General features: G+C 42.7%; 1 protein-coding gene across 3 annotated transcripts in view; it reads left to right on the top strand.

Moving 5' to 3' along the window:
- The window catches only part of Clpb (ClpB family mitochondrial disaggregase), a 141,573-nt gene that overhangs the window by 18,573 nt on the left and 106,856 nt on the right, over positions 1-16,144 (top strand). For all 3 annotated transcript variants that reach the window (XR_003301872.2, XM_026400990.2, XM_077797615.1), the window contains exon 3: positions 8,947-9,033. Coding sequence is in view for 2 of the 3 variants with exons in the window: in XM_026400990.2 (XP_026256775.2) it covers positions 8,947-9,033 (87 nt within the window). In the remaining variant the exon portion in view is untranslated. The remainder of the gene's footprint in view (positions 1-8,946; positions 9,034-16,144) is intronic.

Raw genomic sequence — 16,144 nt, 5'->3', positions numbered from 1 at the left:
GTTCTGGAACATGATGGTGGCTCAGGTGGCTCAGGTGCCTACCCAGTTTGAGAAGTTTGAGCCACTATTGTGTCTCGCCGCCCTTTGCTCCAGCCCTGAACCCACAGTGGAGCCAGTAGGTGGCGCCTGTAGCCCTTTGCCATACCTCAGTTGTCTGGTTAGACCTTTCATTTTCACCAAGTCACCAAGGTAACTTCTAAGTCTCTGGGACATGCAAATAGTCCTGCGCAGAAGTACCCAGGTGAGGGTGTCCTGAGTTACCACCTGAGTTATGGCTTTGGATAGTTGGATTTTCATGTTTTATTCAATCCTAGTCACTACACATCTGACTAGGAATGCAGAGATGTTTGCCCTAGAGAGGATCCCAGGAGATCATTAGAGGAATCTGTGCTTCTGCCATCCTTTCTGGAATAGCTCTGCCTCCAGGAAGTTATCCCTGTGGCTTTGTTGCTTTGGCCTGTGCTCACACATGGACCTTGCTTATATTTTAGCTGTTTGCTGAGTGTGTAACTGTCCAGTAAATGCCTCCAAAGCAAGGGTATGCAGAATCCATCAAAGTACCCTTGGCACCCTGCTCAGAACCCTGAAACAGACAGTCCTCAGGAAAAGCTTGTGGAATGAATACATGAACCATACGAAGAGGTACCTCAAGAAATTGATGTCCACATTGAAGGGGATTCTACAAACAAACTTGCCTTTGTAAGGGGGGAAAAGTCATTAACATGAAAATCTCAGAAAGGCTGAGGAACTATTCTAGATGAAACTGAAGACACATGCAGTGTTTGATCCCAATATTGATCCTGGCTTGCATCTGGATCACAGGGGAGAAATTGCTATACAGGAATATCAGCATAATTGAAGATATCTGAATATAGGGAGTATATTAGATAAAAATAATGCAGTCATCCTTTGGTATCCATGAGGAATTGGTTCCAGGATCCCCCATGGATACCCAAATACACGGATGCTCAAGTCTTTTGTATAAAGTGGCCTACATATGACCTACACATATCCTTCCTTATACTTTAAAGTCATCTCTAGATTACTTATAATACCTAATACAGTATAAATGCTGTGTAAATGGCTGTTATATTTTTAGGGAATAATGATGACAAAAAGTCTTTATATGTTCAGTATAAATGCAGTTTGTCCCTCCAAATATTTTCTATGTGTAGTTGATTGAATCCCCTGAGGACAGAACCTGGGATACAGAAAACCAACTATATATCAGTATTAAATGTTTTGAATTTGATCTTCATTGGTTTAGTGGTTCTGTAAGAGAATGTTCTTGTACTAAGAAATACATACTAAAGTATTTTGGGGTAAAGAGTCATAATGTTGCTGGGCATGGTGGTGCACGCCTGTAATTCCAGCTCTTTGGGAGGCTGAGACAGGGGGATCGTGAATTCAAAGCCAGCCTCAGCAATGGTGAGGTGCTGAGCAACTCAGTGAGACCCTGTTTCTAAATCAAATTAAAAATAGGGCTAGGGATGTGGCTCAGTGGTTGAGTGCCCCTGTGTCCAATCCCCGGTACCAAAAAAAAAAAAAAAAAAGAGAGAGAGAGAGACATAATGTCTGAAATTCACCCTCACATGGGCTGGGGAAAAGGGGAGAAAAGGAGTGAGTAGGAAAACAAATGAAGCAAATGTAAAGAAGAGATGAGTTGATATATGAAGGTTTTTTTGGTGTTATTTTTGTAACTGCTCATTAAGTTTGAAAAAAAGTAAGTTTAAAAAAGAATCATTTGTGCTTTCTAATGAGTACCAAGTTTCTGGAAGAGAGGTGGGTCAAAGAATGGTCATCTGGTGTTGGTCTTTATTCAGTTAACCCAGCAAGTGTTCATTGGGGTTGTGACTAAGCTCCTCCACTCTGTGACTTTGAACAAGTAGAACAATTGTTATCACAGCAGGTAACATTTTGAAAATATAAGTGGTTTCATGTATATTACTTACTTTGGACATCTCAGCACCCTTGTTTTGGGGTCTGGCAGGCTGATAAGGTGAGATGAATGAGGTTCAGAAAGGTTAGATGACCTGTTCACAGTCACACAGTCTGCCAGAGACAAATGCAGACTTCCTATCCGGGTCAGTCTTTTCAAGGGGGAGACCTTTTGAACCTATTTGTATGTACAAAGAAAGAAGTAGACTGATTCTGCAGGTCATTCTTCAAGTTCAGAAACTTCTGTGATAGGAAATAACCTGTTATGAAGTGTGTGAGTACATTGCACCTACATTTGTTATAGATGCTGTGTACATACAAGACTCTTTCCTCTCACTGCTTACCCACTTCCCTGGATGTAGCACAGTGTGACAGAGTGCTGGGCAGCAGTCTCACTGGGAATAAGAGCATCTAGAGAGCTTCCTAGAAGACAGGTCCTGAGCTGGGCCTCAGAAGAGGGTATTCGATTCAAGTAGCCAATGTGAAAGAGGCCAGAAAGGCTTTGTGTCTATGTAGTCAGATCACCAGGCCCCCTGCCTAAAGTCCCCTGGCCCAGGCTGGTGTTCTCTGAGAAGCAGCCTTTCCAGTTCCCCGCCCCCAGCCTTGCCTGGCTGGGAGATAAGGCACAGATGGAGGCTGCCTGGGGATTCTAGCCCCTGGGCACCTTGCCTCTGCTCAGACAGTGGGCCTGGTGCTGTTATTACTGTAAACAGGGCCTTCTGCAAGGCTCCAGCCAGGGTCCTGCTGCCCAGATAGTGATCATGATTGAGTCTGCATGGCTCAATGCTTCCAGGCTTCTGATGCAGGTGGGACAGGGCTCCCCATGCTTCAGCCCCTCCCCAGCTGCAGCTGAGGGCCGGTTCATGCCAAGGATTCGGAAATCAGTTGGAACAATGCATGATTGAAGTTCACTGGCCGCTTTGTATTGATTGGTCATAAAAAAAAAAAAGAAAAGAAAGAAATAAAAGTCAAGTGGTACCTCCCTCCCTGAGTGGAAAAGCTAGTTAGCCCGAATTACTTAAAACTTCTCCTATCTTCCTGACCAGGACTCTTTCCCTCCCTCCTGCAAATAACAAGCCTGAGGATTGTCCTTTCTTTGAAAGTCTTGTTGAGTGGCTCGTGTACTAGGAATCCATTTCTCAGTTTTCATTTTCATGCTACATATATTTAGAATCATAAGATTTTAGAACATGTTAGGATTTCAGAAATTATTTCATTCAATTCTCTTGTTTGACTGCAGAGAAAAGTAAGGTCCACAGAGAGATTTATCCTAGGCCACACAGCTAGTTACTTATAGAACCATGACTGGAATCCATGACCTCCAGCCCTCAGACCTGTGTCCACAGGTGTCCTCAATCCTGAGACTGAGGAGCCTCCTACATCTGCAGAGGAGCCTAAGTTCTTTGGACAAGGTAGACATACCATTATGAGACAGGTGATTTCCAACACAGGCCCAGAAGTAGTGGTGCAAGATTGATGTAGGCAACTGCTATGGACATATGTTCATTCACCCCCCAAGCCCTCCTGTGTACCGGTTGCCACCGTAGGCACAGGGATTAGGTTGTCATTTCTAAAGGGACATGCTTGCTACTAGTGATCTAAGTGAACAGTATGATGACTGTATTGATACAGGTTAGCACAGGGGATTGTGGCAGCAACAGGGCCATCTTAGGCATGACTTCTTAGAAAGTATAGGATTTTTTTTCCCTCAAAGTTATTTTTTTTAAAGTAAAAGAAAGGTCATTGTTATAAAAACAACTGAACTCCCCACAATACAGAAGCTTTTACAGCAGAAAGTGAAAGTTTGACTCATCTCTCCTTTTCAGATCAGAGGTGATAATTTACCTCTTGGTCTCTGGCCTGCCAGCTCATCTGGGTCCCTGCTGGCTGGAAGCAGCCTTCATGGTTTTCCTGGGATTTGTTCCTCTCCTGTGTAATCTTCAACCCTTGGGCTAGGGAACCCTTCCTTGTTCTGCCACTGCTCTTGCTTGGGGGATTTTAGATGGTTCTCCATCCACAGATAAGTTCCAGCTTGCACTGTATTCCAAGTTCTTTTGTATATTATTCTAATTTACCCTATCTCCTCTTCTTCTTCTTTTTTTTTTTTTCCAACTTTATTTATTTTTATGTGGTACTGAGGATCCAACTCAGGGTCTTGCACGTGTGAGGTGAGCAGTCTACCGCTGAGCCATAACCCCAGCCCCCTGTCTCTTCTTTAAGATGGTGTAAACCCCAACTGGAAAATGGTAATGGTATGGGCTCTTCTATTTGTACAGTGCTTTATTGCATACCACGTGTTTTCAAACATTTTGTCTCATCCACTCTTCATGGCACCCTAATGTGACATGTAGTAAGACTAGTGGGATCATCTACATTTTTTAATAGATGTGGAAACAGGCTCAGGGATCAGTAGCTATCAGTTACACGAGGGAACAGAGTGCAGTTCAGATTGGGTAGGTCACTCATTTGTCCCATGGCTGCTCATGTAGTAAGTGGCAGAGTCTCAATTTGCTCTTTCAAAGATCTTCCCTACGCTACTGCCTGAGAGGTAAGCAAAAGCTGGGATCCACCTCTGGATTTCTTCTGTGGTTTCCTGTGCTCTCTTGAAGCCACCTCCAGTGAGTTTCACCCTCCACTGCCCTGCCAAGCAGGAGAGCTAGTTCATTAGGGAAGGGCCTTCCACAAGTGTGGAGTGAGCCCAGAAAGGCCTGCTGTGTCCACCCCCACTCCCAGCCCAGCCCAGCCCAGCCCAGGCTGTTCTGCCCTGAGTGGCAGCCTGCATTAAGCATTCTACTCATCATCTCAGGGATGATGGAATCCTAACCTTTTCGGAGACACCGTGCTCTGTCACAAGCATTGCTCTTTTTAAAAGAGATTAATTCACTTGCCGCATTTTGTCCATTGGTGAAAATCACAGGGGAGAGCAAGGGTGGCTTTCTTAGGCCTCAGAGGCCTTTCAGCCATGCTCAGCAGGCAGCCAGCCCCCAGCTGCCTGGGACTTTGAAATGACTGCCCGCTAGGCATTCACTTGCAAAGCAACCAGTGAAATGGGGGAGACCTGGATTGTGAAATTCTAACTTTTTGGGCTGCTCTACACAGAGGGGAAAGAGGGGAAGGGCCTACCCTGCTCTGTAAGAGAAAAAGTTGCTGTGGTGGTGGTAAAGTTAGCTCTGGTCCTCCCTCAGTTTGTCAGGTGCACCACTCCTTACAAGAGTTCTACCATGTGGTATCTGTGTGGTGTCTCTCAATCCTGACAAACATCTTACACAAATCTTCTATTTCATAGCTAGTAAATGACAGAGCCAGTATCTGGACTCCAGCCCTTGAACTCCAGGGTTGTTGATTTTTTTCCCATCAAATCTCAGGCCCAAAATGTTGCAAAGAATGATGCTCAGCCAGGAACCTGGGCAGGGTTTGGAAGCCGGAGTCTTACTGAAGAAGACCATGGTTTGCCTTCTGTGAATGACCTCACAAGTTTGTAGAGCTCTTTTCTGAGTTTTTCAGTGCTGTTTCCCAAAACTCATGTGGCTTGATAGGGATTGTGATCCTCAGTGCATCTATGAAGAGACTGAAGCTTGGCAAGATGATACGCCTGATTAGGCTATTAGAATGATAGGTGGCAGAGCTGATACTAGAACCTAAGCTCCTGACTCTCCCCTGTGTTCTTTCATTGAAATGCTAGCAAGTTGAGGGAAGCTGCCTCTGCCAGCTGTCCCTTTTTTTTTTTTAAAAGAAAACCCTGCAATGTACAGAAAAGAAAGCCTCTAAACACAAATATTCATATCAGTAGCATAAAATTCCTGGTGATCATCACAAATTAAAACAATAATGTAATACCTTTTGTACACATTAAGACTGGGACTGGCTACTGCTAAGTATTGGCAGGGAGAGTGTGTACAGGAATACCCCCATCCTGATAGTGGGAGGGCAGATGCAGCAGCTGTCCTGTGGAGGACTCTGGCACTATTTAGCCATATTAAGTACTCACACAGCCTATGACCTAGGGATCCCACTCCCAGTACATGTCCTAAGGAAGTACACAGTTCCAGAAGGGGACATGTAAGAGAATGTGCTTTGAGCATTGTTTTTGGTGGCTGGGAGATGGTGGCTACCCGAGAGGGTATCCCTGGGACAGCAACAAGGAAATATTTGGTAAATTATACTCGTCCCCTTTTCCTCATTTTCTACTCATCCCCTTTCATTTTTTTTTTTTTTTAATTTTTGTGCTATTGGGGATGGAACCCAGGGACTCTCTACCACTGGAATACATCCCCAGCCCTTTATGTTTTTTTATTTTGAGATAAGATCTAGCTAAGTTGCTGAGGCTGGCCTTGAACTTGGCAATTCTCCTGCTTCAGCATCCCAATTTGCTGAGATCACAGGATAACTGGAGTGTATTATCACACCTGGCTATTCACTCCCTTTCAAATGCAGCCTGCTTAAGTTATTAGGTTAATTTTGTTATTACTTTTGCCCAAAACCTTTGAATGACAGCCTCATTGTCTTTAGTAAAAGGCTAAAGAATGACAAATGGGTTTCTTTTTTATTGCCAGCTTCAGTTGAGCAGTGGTAACTGGGACCTGTGTTGAGGAAGGTTCTGAAGCTCTTTCAGTGACTCCACAAGAAATGGCTGCTAGGAGAGATTTGTGATTTCCTGTCTTAGATGCAGGATGCTGGACAGCAGTATGCTTGCCAGGCATTTATCAATGCTTTAGACTGCGTTTTTATCTTAGGCCCCAATATTGACTTCATGGGGGCTTGTACCCCTGGATGTTATGTGTAAAATAATAATATTTGAATGTGTGTGTGCTCCTATGCACCTATTTTGTAGAGAAATTTCATCGTATTCTCAAAAGAGTTCACAACTCAAAAAGGTTTATGTTGGCTGCCCAACCTAGACCTGTGTTTGAGGACCTGTGACTGCTCTGCTTGCTTCAGCAGCTGTCTGCTTCTCTGCTGTGACCTGTCACCCAGATGGATCTGTCTGCTGGTCACTGAATGTCTGTTCCCTGCTTCTCTATCACATCCTGTTCCTTTTGCCTTGACTGGTATTACTTGCCTCCCTCTTCCCTACACTCTCCCATTCTTTTCAGCAGAGTTCTAGTCTTTCAGCTCAGAAACCTCTTTTTTTCTTCAGCCTGTCCTGATTTTCTGACCCTTTCTGGACCAGAGAAGTGAGGCCTTCTACAACATTATAATTAGGATCAGAACTCTGCCCAGACTCTGAAGCTTCAGAACCACACATTTCCATGGTACCATGTGGTCTGCTGACCTAGGAAGAGGAGGTTTTAGATTTTGTCTCACAGAAAATTCATCCCCAGGGTTCTTAGCCTAATTAACATCTACTGCTACTGGAAATTGTTTCCTCATAAAAGAAGTTTAACAGTATGTGGTATAAGGCTCCAGGTCTTCATCTAAAGAAATCCCCAAACCAGAGGTGAGAGGTGAGGGTTTCTCCACCTCCTGTAATTGTTCCCTCACAGTTTGGGTCCCAGGTGTACCACATCTCTTGTAGGACCTCATATACCCCTGGCCTTGCTCTCTGAGTGAATAGGCTGCACCTCTGCCTGGAACACCTGATGCTGTTTATGTGGCTAATTCCCCTTTATCATCACCTCCACTGAGAGGTCTTCTGGTCACCAAGGCTGGTTGGGGTTCCCTTGTTGTGCTCCTACAACTTCTAGACCCCATTCGTAGCACTCTTGACATGCGTAGTCTGTGCTTGGTGGGCTGTCTCCCTCTCAGGCCGTAACAACACCTGTCTCAGTCACTGCATCAGGACACATGGCCCTCAGAGCTGAATGAGTGGACAGATACACTGTGTTTCTTACCATCCTTCCAAGCCTTGTTTGCTTGTTTACTTTAGCTGCATAGACATTTTATTTGGCTTGGTCCAGAGGAGCATTTACTACAGACTGTGATTTAAGAATGGTGCTAGGACTCAGACCAAAGCCTCTGGGCTCTGCCCAGTGCCCATTTGGCTAGACCCACTGCAGTGTAGACAGCCTCTCAGCTTCCTTAACCCTCTTTTACTAGTCCCTCATAAGGACATCCTGCCTAATGGGTGAATCATAGTCTCAATTTTCAGTCTCTTCCTCTGCTGGTGCTAGTCCTTGATTTCCTGCTATCCTAAGTCCTCCCTCCACTAGCTTGTATGCTTCCCTAGAGCATACCCCATGTCTTCACCTCACTTGGATCCAGAATCCAGCACAGGAGCAAAGCACATGCCATTGGTTTGTTGAAAGCAATTTAGGCTTTGCCATTCTTGTTTCATGGAGCCAATATGTCTTTGGAGAAAGGGTGGTGAGGGATTTGTTCAGAAGGAGTCCACTTATAAAGTCATTACCAACCTGGATTTCAGTCACTGACTTGCCCCTAAACTCGCTGTGCGACCTTGAGTGATTTTTTTCCCTCACTGAGTGTTTCTTTATCCATGAAAAAAAAAATACTATTTTACCCTCCTTAAGCTTATGTGGAGAGCAAGGAACTCATAAGTATAGAGTGCCTGGGGCAGTTCCTGCTCCTGCTGGGTGCTGAGTAATCAATGGTTCTGTATATTCCCCATCTCTACCCCATACCACAGGGCCTCCTGTTTTGGGGATCCAGAATTCAGATTTTTAGTGGTATACTTTCAAACCCTAGGTTTGTTAATTTACTTGACAATTAGTGAGCTCCTCCTATATGCCAGGTGCTGATGCATAGATTAAAATAAGATCTCTGTGGGCTTTCCTAGAAACCTGATCTAGCATTTCTAATGTTCTTCCCATCTTTCCTCAGGCTGAAAGATTTGCAGTTTCCAAAGAGCCACAATACAGATAAACTTGAGAAATGTGATCCATTTGTAAACTGGGAATCACCTAAATAAGACACATGGGTAGGCATTCTAAGTTGGGCAAAGTGAAATTAAGGGGAAGGAAGCAGAGCTGTAGCCCAGGTGAGTCAAAGAAAGCTTCCCAGGAGAGAGTCCACAGGCCATGTTTGTGAAAATTTTTCTCTGCCTCTTTTCAGGTTATTATCAGAAGGTGCAGATGTCAACACGAGGCACAAACTTGGCTGGACAGCACTCATGGTGGCAGCCATCAACCGAAATGACAGGTAAGAATCTCCCTCCACACAGCCTCCCCCTAGCTCTTTGCAAGCTATGTTCCTGACCACTCTCTCACCCTTGCCTTCCCCTTGCTGTGTTCTCCAGAAACAGGGACATGATTGAGTCTCAGGTTCCAGACTTTACCTGGTGCATTGGATTGGATAGTGGATGTGGAAAGGGAAGGTGTGACTTTGGATCTTGATTCCATTATTAATTGGCTTTGTGACCTTAGGCAAGGTCATTTGCATTATCCTAGCATCCAAATGTTTGAAAGCCTGTTGTAAATGGTTAAGTGTATATGTGTTGGTTATCATCATGTTCTTACTGTCTATAGACTATCCATGTTAAGAAGCCGGCAGTCACTTTCTCTAGCAATGGCTCCACTAGGTGCTTTTTCTTTGGAGGTTCTGTTGGAAACTAGGAAATGTGGGGGCCTTCCTTCCCTCCTATTGAAGGTTGTGCTGCTTTCCACCTGTGCCCATTCCTTTAGGGTTGTAGGTATTGTGAAAAAATCAAAAGTGGTGCATCTTGCATCAGGAGTTATCTCTAATTTTCACAGCCATCCACAGAATATGTATTGTTATACTCATCTCCAAACTGAGAAAACTGAGCCCAAAGAGAAAAAGTGATTTGTTGGAAGTCATACAGACAGGTCTTAGAACCTGGCCCGATGGCTTGCAAGATAGGTGTTGTGTATTTTATCTCACTGCTGCTTCTTCATGCCACAGCACAGACTATTGCTGGACACTGCCTTTCCATCCCAATTTGTTCTGATTTTTGCCCCAGGGTTGATATAATTCTGATGGCATGAAGTCTACATTCACTGTAGCTATGATTGTGCAAAGGAATTAAGTACAAAAGGTGCTGGGCACAGTGGTGCACACCTGTAGTCCTAGCTACTTGGGAAGCTGGGGGCCAGAGAATTCCAAGTTCTAGGGCAGCCTGGGCAACTTAGACTCTATCTCAAAACAAAAATTATCTTTAAATGTTCAAAAAGGGATGCTTTCAAAGGAAACAGACTGAGCACTTTAGTAGCAGCCACTGAAATTGATAATTGGGGGTACCAATTTTAATTCTCCCTTCAAGGTTTTTCAGGCCTTTTTCTGCCAATATCAGCCACCTTTGAAAGGGTCCTAAATAGGGAGGAAAGCTGCAAAACTTGAATTTAAGAGTATAGGGGTGATCTGTCTCAGATTATCCAAGAAACTTAGCTGTTCTTGAAATAGATTTATTTCACTATTTCTTTATCATGAACTTATTGTCAGTCACTCCGTTTCCTTATTTGTTGTCTTTAGCTCCAAGCACTCACTTTTTCTTTAAAAGATAATTGGTATATGCTGGAGGTATAGCTCAGTGGTAGAGCACATGCCTCACATGCTCAAGGCCCTGGGATCAATCCCCAGCACCCCCCCACACACACACACACACACACTCACACTCAAAAAGTGGAAAAAAAGATAATTGATACAAAAAGGCTCTGTGGTTGAGAGACCTGAAATCCAGTCTTGATATGATCCTCAGTTGAATTTCAGAACTACATGGACACCTGTTTGCTCACAACACATTAATTCTACAAACATTTAGTAAATGTCTGTCTGAGTCAGGCCTTGTGCTAGGTCTTTAGATAATCAGAGACCTTGGAGAGCTCACAGTCTAAAGTGGAAAAAGAAATGGAAGTAAAGCGACTTTCTTTGTCAGAAGAGTAGAATCTCACTGTGTTCTTTTAAGGATTACATTAGATGGGCTGGGGATATAGCTTGTTGGTAGAATGCTTGCCTTGCATGTACAAAGCCCTAGGTTCGATCCCTGGTACCACACACACACACACACACACACACACACACACACACACAAAGAATTAGGTAATCTGTGTGCTACAGATTATAAACGGCGTGGTGTTATTGCTATGTTAGACTTGTCTACACAAGTCTGTTCTCCATCACTCATTCTCCACCCTAGCCACCAGTCCTCTTCCCTAGCTTTCAGATGTCTCCATCTACAAGGAGTAGCTGGTGATAAAGGAGGAGATATGTTCCCTTCTGGGTATAGTATTTTCAGAGTTGAGACTGAATAGGAAATAACAATACACTTAAGAGTACTGTCAATTAGTGATCAGATAACTAGTAGATGTGCTTTTGGGGACACTTCTCTCTGAATCTAATGAGTTGTTGGTTTAACTGATTGCTCTGTCTTTATCCAGGGGCATTAGCAAATCAGTGATGCTTGTTGAGCAAAGTGAGAGTGTTGGCTTATATTTATTTGCTTTGGTTCCTAGAACTAATAACTAATTTTTAAAGCACTTTGTGCCCTCCTCTTCCTTCCAGTATTCAAGGAGAGCAAAGTTTTATTGAACTGAGCATATTCTTGGGTTGAATCTTTAAATTTTTTTTTTGTAGTTGTAGATAGATACAATACCTTTATTTTATTTATTTGTCCTTATGTGGTGCTGAGGATCCAACCCAGAGCCTCAAACATGCTGGGCAAGAGCTCTACCACTGAACTACCTCAGCCCCTCTTGGGTTGAATCTATTTATTCATATCACAAAACTTTTGGGGGCCCCTACTATTAAGTACTGTTGTAGGTACTTGAAATAACAACAGTGATAAACAGACAAAATCCTTGCCAACACAGAGCTCATTTGTCTATTGGTCGTGGTTCTTGGGTGGAGTGAGGCATGAGCAGACAATAAACAATAGGTATAATACAGAATTAAACTGTTTAAGACATGAAACTGTTAAGTACTATGGAAAAAAGGAAATGTAGAACATGTGAAAAGGGGAGTATCAGGAGTACATTGGTCAGAGTGTGTAGGCCCATACTATTGTTTTTCCTTGTTAGAATTGTACTGATTCTCCCCAATAAATCCCCAAATCATTCTGGAATCACATTGGCCAGACCTGAAATGCCACCGGCTTTTGAATTGGGTTTGGATGAAGGGAAGACAGAAGGGTAGCACCCCTTGATTTGAGGCTGAAAGCAGAAAACCTTTACCTCATTTAGAATGTTGGCAGTCCCTGAGTTCAAAGAGAGAGACTCCAAGAGTAGCCCAGTCACCTCACCCTCATGTTCCTGCTTAATGTTTTAAGTCCTTAAGGATATAAAATACAATATCCTCAAATCTTTAAGATTAACTTTTTACAAACTTTATTTCTTTATGTATTTGTTATTTTATTTAGTTTTGAATAGTCAATTTTTAAAAACGCAGAAACAACTTACAATATATTCCCTTTTATTTCTAAAGAGAGTTTGAAGTGACTTAAATAGAAATAGAAATATACACAAGAGAGTTAAAACTGGATGAAGATCAGAAATTGTATTGGTAAAAGGAAAGATAATTGTATCAGGATTGAACAAGAGGTTTTCTTTTCCAAAAATATGTTCATTGTTTTTGTAAAAACAGTATAGAGAAGAAAGTGACAGTCACCTGAATTCAGTCTTTCTAGACATTGATAATGCATATTATGGATATGCATTATAATTTCATGTAAATGGTACTATGCTGTACTCACTATAAATTAGATAGAGAAACTGAATATTAATCTACATTGAAGTTTCCTGACAAGACAAAAAAGGCTTACAGAGTTTTGGTCAGAACTTTGTTCTGACATCTTTTATATTATCTTATGCATCTAGCAAACATTTTTTAGAACTATCCTGTGTCAGATGCTGATGTGCTTGGCCATGGGGCTTTCAGAGAATAAGCAACCACAGCCTTTGCCCTAAGAAGCTTACTTCGACTACTGACATCAAGGACTGGAGTAATGTGGCCATTGTCCTCAGTAACCATTCTGCCAAAGATTTTCCAACAATCTACTAGGACAGCCCTTTTGCCAGCCCCAGTAACAGCTTGGGTATAGTATTGACTCAAGCAGCAGTCATTGAGGCCTGGCCCCTTTCTCCACAGTGAGCCCTCCATAAGCCTCATGCCACAAGGCACTTGTTTAGCCTGAGTCTGGGTGCCTCATTCTGTGTTGCACTTTGACCTACCCTAGCTAAAGGCTAAGCCACAGGGTCCCAGGATGATCACTGTGACTTAGCATAGCCTTCACTGGCTAGTGCAAATATACCCAGCCTTCAGCTAAATTCAATTAGTCTTTTTTTAAGAAGAGAAAGAAATCCAATTTTACTAAACATGGACAGACGGTGGAAGGCACTTTGATGTTACAACCTCTCAGTGATGCTTTACTTAGTCACAAGTTCATAAGCAAGAAGGCTTAATTACTTGGGAAAACACAGGATTAAAACTGATCACAATGACTGAGTATCCGCTCTCGGGCGACTTGATTCGAACCCAGGCACCCAGTTCGTGTGTGGTGCAAACTTTGATGTATGCTATGACAAGCTGAAAGTCATGATCCCCTTGGGGAAGCTCCTTCAGATGGCATTTGCAGGATGTGTAGGCGGAGAAGCAGGGTCTGCCAGGCCTGTTTGCTCAACTTTGATGTCCAAGCAGCCACAGGCCCCACTATTTGCTCTTTTACTGAGGGATGGATTGGGAGCCTCCTACCTTTCCCAATGGACAATGGCCAGCAATGGAGTGTGACGACTGTTGACCATTCCAGGAATCTGGTGGACCAGAACAGGGCTTTGGGAGGTGCAGAGCCTGGGGGGCCAAAAGCTGTTTGTAGGACAGTCATTTCTCCAGATGTAGCTTTCCTCAAAGCCCTAGTGATGGTTGGGTGCTTGGAGTGGAGATAAAAATAGTCTTATGAGTTTTTTTAGTAGATACCAAATACTGCTGTCCAGTAGCCCTAGGGTATTTATAAATTGGAAGTTTAAGTCTTTCCTATTCCCTTCATCAGATAATATGTGCAGGGAATAGTGGTGTAGAAGAAAAGTAGTATGATTCAGGTCCTTCTCATTTCTAGTACTTCAAAAAAGAAGCTTTCAAAACATACTATCTGATTAAGGGATAGTATCTAGAATATATTTTAAAAATGAACAAATCAACAATAAAAAGACAATCCAATTTTTAAAAAAAGACTGAGCAAAAGATTTGAGCAGACATTTTATCTCCAAAGAAGTAGTAGATGGCAAGTATGCACATGAGATGACATTCAGCATGAGTAGTCATTAGTGAAATGCAAATTAAAATTGCAATGAGATACAACAACATACTTAGTTCAGTAGCTAAAATTTAGAAAAGCTAACCACATCAAGTCCTGACAAGGAGGCAAAACAATTCTCATCCATTGTTGATAGGAACGTATAATGGTATAGCCACATTAAAAAACACTTTGGCAGTTTCTTACATAGATAAAGCATATATTCACCATGTAGTCCAGCAGTACCAACTCTTAGATATTTGCCCAAAAGAAAAAAGACCTACCTGTATGCAAATATTTATTGCAAGTGTCCATCAGCTAGCAAATGGACAAATTGTGGTACATCCATACAATAGAATAATACTCAGCACTAAGAAAAAGCAGCTATTCATACATACAACAACATGGATGAATCTAAAAAGTCTTATACTAAGTTAAAACCAACACAAAAAGCTATCTACTATAAAATCCCATTTATTTGACATTTTCTGGAAAAGGCAGTACTCTATAGAGACTAGTGATTGGGTTTTGGAGTAGAAGGAAAGAATGTAAAGGAACTTTTGGGGTAATGGAAATATTCCAATCAACCCATGCAACACATTTCTTTTGTGGTACAAACTTGGATGTGCTCTGATAAGCTCAAAGTCTTGATAACGGTGGTGGTTTATGATTTTGTATAATTATTAAAATTCATTAAATTACATATCTTTAAAATATGTAACTGCCATACCTCTCCCAACTTTCATTATTATTACAACCAGTGGCATACTGAGAATTCATGTTTGTGGAATCAAAATTAGTTCATATTATTAACAATCACCTGGAATGTTTTCAATTCTTATTGTTGATGGTATCTCACATTAGTGTACTATGTATTCACGAACAGAATGAAGATTTGTGAATTCACACTATCAGTGACATCATGAAGTGTATCATAACTGATGAATAGTGATAAAGTTTATCTTACAAATTATGTACAATGTGCATACATAAATTCACAAAGTTTATGATTCTTCATTCCAGCAAAGAGAAAGTCTGGGGTGCAGGACTGCAAATGTGCCTTTCTCACATCGTTCTTGGGCTTCTTACCTTTAAGCTGCCAGCAGGAAAACCCCTATTTTGTGATCCGTGTGTTTCAAGAACCAAGATCCATAAAGAGAATGGTGATGTGGGGACATTCGGGTTTGAGGCTACCTGGGCTTGCTGGTTCCTTTCTCAGGCTCCTGCCTTGGAGAAGGTGGGAACTGCAGGCAAAGCATGAAGCACCAGAACTATTTGAAATTCCCCATGAGAGTCTCCCTCCCTCCTCCTGCTTCTGCTCCCGGAGTACATTTCATCAGCATCGGAAGGACTGGTTCCCGGCATTGCCTTCCCTGCTTGGCCCGGGTCCCCAAGGAATTGAGCTAATGAGTGGATAACACGCATTTGCCAAGGCCTTCCTGGATGTGGTACCTGGGCTTTGTTAATTTTAAAATGCTGCCATCCTTGGCTGAAGACCATTTAATTCTCTCTCATAGCAGTCCATTTATTTTTAGCATTTGCTGTTTTCCCTCCACTTTACCAAGAGGAGAGGAGCATTAAGCCCTGTCTTTAAGAAACCAGTAACCCAAGCCAGATTGCTGTCGTGCAGGAGAGGTTCTCTGGACCTTTCTTTCTGGGACACAACAGCTCCACAGGTGATCATAAAACCAGAGCTGATCTGTCCTTGCAGCTAGACCTCTGTTAGCTTCCCTGGGAAGCTCTCCCTTATTGTTGGCTGGCCAGAGGCAAAGCAGGTAGGGCACTCCTGCACCTGTGCTTCAATGTGGATTCTTAGGGATCTTAACCACATGGAGGTCCTACCTTAGGGGTGTAGAGTCCACAGCCTATGCAGCAGAGTGGTGCTTCCTTCTATCCAAGCACTTTATGCTTTCTGATCTCCAGACTATATGCTGATGGTAGCTATCATTGATTGGTGCCTTGTGAGTGTGTCAGGGCCATGTGAGTTCTTCCTGTGGTGGCTATAATCCTGAGGGCAATCCTGAAAGGGGAAGGTATTATCATCCCTGTCTTATAGATAGGGGAAATGAAGCT

The sequence above is a fragment of the Urocitellus parryii genome, chromosome 4 (genome assembly GCF_045843805.1).
Source record: "Urocitellus parryii isolate mUroPar1 chromosome 4, mUroPar1.hap1, whole genome shotgun sequence".
Classification (NCBI taxonomy): Eukaryota; Metazoa; Chordata; class Mammalia; order Rodentia; family Sciuridae; genus Urocitellus; species Urocitellus parryii.
The sequence above is the reverse complement of the archived record's forward strand: the minus strand, read 5'-3'. Positions and strand labels throughout refer to the sequence as shown.